Source organism: Mus pahari, chromosome 10 (genome assembly GCF_900095145.1).
Source record: "Mus pahari chromosome 10, PAHARI_EIJ_v1.1, whole genome shotgun sequence".
Classification (NCBI taxonomy): Eukaryota; Metazoa; Chordata; class Mammalia; order Rodentia; family Muridae; genus Mus; species Mus pahari.
The window spans coordinates 92255871-92259837 of NC_034599.1; the positions used below are offsets into that span (position 1 = coordinate 92255871).

At 47.3% G+C, this 3967-nt stretch overlaps 1 protein-coding gene across 1 annotated transcript; it reads left to right on the forward strand.

Annotated features, from left to right (window-relative positions):
* Positions 1-372: 372 nt before the first annotated feature.
* Positions 373-1080, forward strand: LOC110327233 (proline-rich protein 23A3-like). Its single transcript, XM_021206033.1, has 2 exons — positions 373-481; positions 644-1080. Exons 1-2 carry the CDS (start codon positions 373-375, stop codon positions 1078-1080), a joined length of 546 nt encoding a protein of 181 aa, XP_021061692.1.
* Positions 1081-3967: the final 2887 nt, after the last annotated feature.

Genomic DNA, 3967 nt, shown 5'->3' on the forward strand with positions numbered 1-3967 from the left:
CACACATAAAGGAAGTGTAAACCATACGTATATTCAAGGGCTGATATCCTTCTTTTGAACCCGAGAAAGCCCAAAACACCTTCCCCCTACCAACACCTCTCCCTCTTCCCCTCGCCCAGCATATCTGGTCATTAGGCCCCGCCTTTCCTGGGCGGAGCTTCCTTAGAAGCCAGACATATATAAAGAACTCAAATCCTCTCCCAGCCAACACTTCTGATCAGCTAGTCCTTCTGATCACACCTGCTCTCTCCCAGAGAGGCCAGAGTCTCTTGGAAAAACAACAGTTGTACCTGTAAGAAGTACAGCTCTCAGGACCAGCACTTGCATCACACCATTTTGGGCATGAACTACCAACTGCCCACATCACTCAACATGGTGGAAATGAAGCCTTGCAGCACCAGCGCTGACCCTGGACCCAATCCTGCCATGCGCCCTCAACTACACCTAGACCAGCCTGCTCAACACAACCTGGAAGGGCCTATGGAGACTACCAGCGACGGGCTCACCTCAGTGGTATTCCTGGCCTCTGGCTCTGCCCTGCAGCTGCCCTTGGATGACTTTGACCTGCATGTTGAGCCCCAGCCCACCAAGGTCCTGCAAGTGTCGCTCCCAGGACACACCATCCTCGTGGTTCCCGAGGGCCTCCAGGACTCTATTTGGCCAGGACAGCCTGAGTTCTCCCCCACCTGCCCGCTTGTGTCCCCTCTCTTGGACATGCCCCGGGACCTCATAGTCATCCAGCCAGAATCCTTGAGTGCTTCGGTAAGAGACAGCGAGGGCTTGGAATACGCCTCTCCCTCAGGGATGCCATGGATGAACGCTCCAGATGGCCTGGACCCAGAACTTGATCTCTCATCTTCTTCACTAGATGGCTCGAGTCCTTCAGCCTCTCCTGGTGCAGAAAGTTATGCTCCGTGGTCCACCTGGAGTCTCCAAGGCAGTATGCTGGATCCGCTTCCAGACTCACCACTGCAGCCTCTCCCTCCATCTCCTCCTCCCAGTCCCCAAGAGCAGCACCCTCTGAGTCCCGTGAGACCTACTCGCCCTCCATACAGGGCTAGGAGACGCCTCCTCTTCTAGGAAAAATGGACTGCTCCAGCAATACACAGCGACATGGACAACTACCTGGATTCCCACAGCTCCTGTGAATACCCAACAACCTAATGCTGAGCCTGTGTGCACACAGTGCTTTCTGCTGCACACTAGAGACAGGAGATAAAGACCTCAAGAAGAGTGGAGCCACTACATCACACCTTGGAAGTTTAAAAAAAATCTGCCTTTGAAAACCAGAATTGTCAAACTTCAGGTTTCATCTCAAAACCTTCCATTTTCACCTGATGTGCATTGGTGGATCCCGGTAAGCACCCTGCGAGCCTCCCCTGTTTCCTGGAAACAACAAACCACTGGGTTTGCTGCCAGTGTCTGTCTGTGACTGAGAGAAAACTTGTCCTAGTCGGTTCAAGCTGCTCTCCTCAGAAACTGACAATACCATAGGAGGAGAAGAAGATGGTCCAGCCCTGAATGGATGATGCCTCTTCACTTCTTCTCATCCATCCCTTCGTCTGCTGAAGTGGTCTTCACCTGTCAGTCTCCTGAGAGTGAGACTTGATGCAGATTGTCACCAGCTGCTTTCAGCGTGCACTGGATGGACCTCTCTTTTTGACTGAAGTTCTCACAGCGACTTTAGCATTAGACTCATGGGAAGTGTTTGGGTTACTGTTCCAAATTCTTTTATACTTTTAATTTAGCAATAAATTGTTTCTCCTGTAAACTGAGCTTATTTGAAATGTTCAGACATTATAGAATTTTCATCATTATGTATGGAAATAAAATATTACTTGTAAAGTTTAAGGCTGTGTGATAATTTGTTTTCTGAAAGTTTTTATCTTTAAGCCACCATGTGGGAATAGCTCACAGGTGCACATGATCACAACATGAAAATAACACAGAAGCACCAAGGTCTGTCGGCTGATGATGAAGTTGACACTTGGGAAGCTGAAAGAATGGGTTGGTCCTGCCAGTGGTGGCACACACCCTTAGTCCCAGGGCTGAGGAAGTAGAGGCAGGCAGATCTCTGAGTTCTACGCCAGCCTGGACTCCAGATTTAGTTCCAGAACAACCAAGGGTCTGAATAAAGAAACTAAAGAGAACAGGAGAATGTAAAGGGTTCTTTGGAAAGTCAGTTGTGTTAGATGGTGTTTAGCTAAGTCAGACTCATGAAGGAACTTTTCCCTGAAGCAGACAGAGAAGAAAGGATGTTGTGCTAAAGCAAGCAGAAGAAAGAGCACATGATAAAGGATTCTTCATTAACTGCAAGCAGGTATTGGTCCCCCTTACACTGTGTAGTTGAGCTCAGTTTGTCATCACTCCATAGAGAGAAATGCACAAAAATACTTCTGGTGCTGTGCTGCAGTTTCTTGCCACTTCTACAGACTCGGGATGATTGGCAGAGTGAGGTCAGCTGAGACACACTCACCTGCTGAGGGAAGACACATGCTGAGGCAAGGAAGACTTGTGCTTAAGACAAAACCTGTGGAGGACACCAGATGTTTGGAGGGACTGTAAAAAGGACTAGACAGACAGACAAAGAGGCTGAGCTTGGCTTGCTTGCATAGCAAAACACTTGTTGGTCTCTCCTCTTCCCTGATCTTTGCTCTGCCATGAGAGGCACAGCTCCTGATATCCCTGCTCATCCAAATCCTTCCTGCCTGACTGTCCCTGCTAGGTTCTGCCTGCTGCTGCTCTCCCGTATCTACCAAGCTGGATTGGTGGTATATCTGTTCAGTCATTGCCAGTGGAATCTGTTCAGTCATTGCCAGTGGATCTTGCTGCTACTGCCGACCTGTGAATCAAGCTGCTGCTACTGACCAGTGAACTTAACTGCCAATTTCCGTACAACACAGATGGCAGTTGCTCCAAAGAACCATTTCTAAACAGGTCCACTTCCCCAGTATCCTGTCTTTTTCGCTACCTCTGGTGGGAGCTGGGCTAAAAGGGAGGTTAAAGCATTTCAGAACCACCATTAAAATAAACACCGAAACAGTTAAAGGTAGAGAGAAAGAGACAGAGAGGTAAGAATGGATTGGTATTTCTCTGTTCCTTCCTCTCCTTTTCCTTTTACAAAATTTAAACCAACCGTCTCATAATCCTTCTATAGCAAAACAACAAAACCTAGGAGACTATGTAATGTTGGAAATAATGGCATTCAGTAGGAAAGGTTAAAATCGTCAAGTGAGTGTGATAGGACAATTGATTGGTTCTGCATATGAAAAAAACTGACCTGCAGAATGTGGTTAATTTATCTTTCTTAATAATGAGCCAGAGATTCTCCCCTCATTCCTTTAAAATCCTTAAAGTGACTAAGAAGCAAGTCCAAAGGGATTGAAGGTGCCTGCCCCATGTTAATACACCTGTCAAAGTCACTTTGTAAAAACAACAACAACAACAAAAACCGCAAATATAATACAGAGAAACACAAATGTAACCTTCCCTCTCTACCCAGTAGAGACAAGAAAGTAATTCTCATGAAAAAGACCTCTCTAAACTCCCAAAATGCAAATGAACCTTCTCTTTCTATCAGGCAGAAATGAGAAATAACCAGAAACTGGTGCACAACCACAAAAAAAGAAACATATTGGTGGGCAACTCTCAGCTCCCCTGAGCACAGGCCCACCCCAGACTGAAAATCAGGGCATCTCCCGGCCCAACCACAGCCACAGCTCCTAGACACATCTGTCCTAACCAAAAACAGGCCAGGGAAACCAATTCCAGGCCTTGTTACCAGAAGGATGGGATCACTTAGAATCAGTGAAAAGTACCCGGGCATGGTGGCGCATGCCTTTAATCCCAGCACTCAGGAGGCAGAGGCAGGTGGATTTCTGAGTTCAAGGCCAGCCTGGTCTACAGAGTGAGTTCCAGGACAGCCAAGGCTACACAAAGAAACCCTGTCTCGGAAAAAAAAAATAAA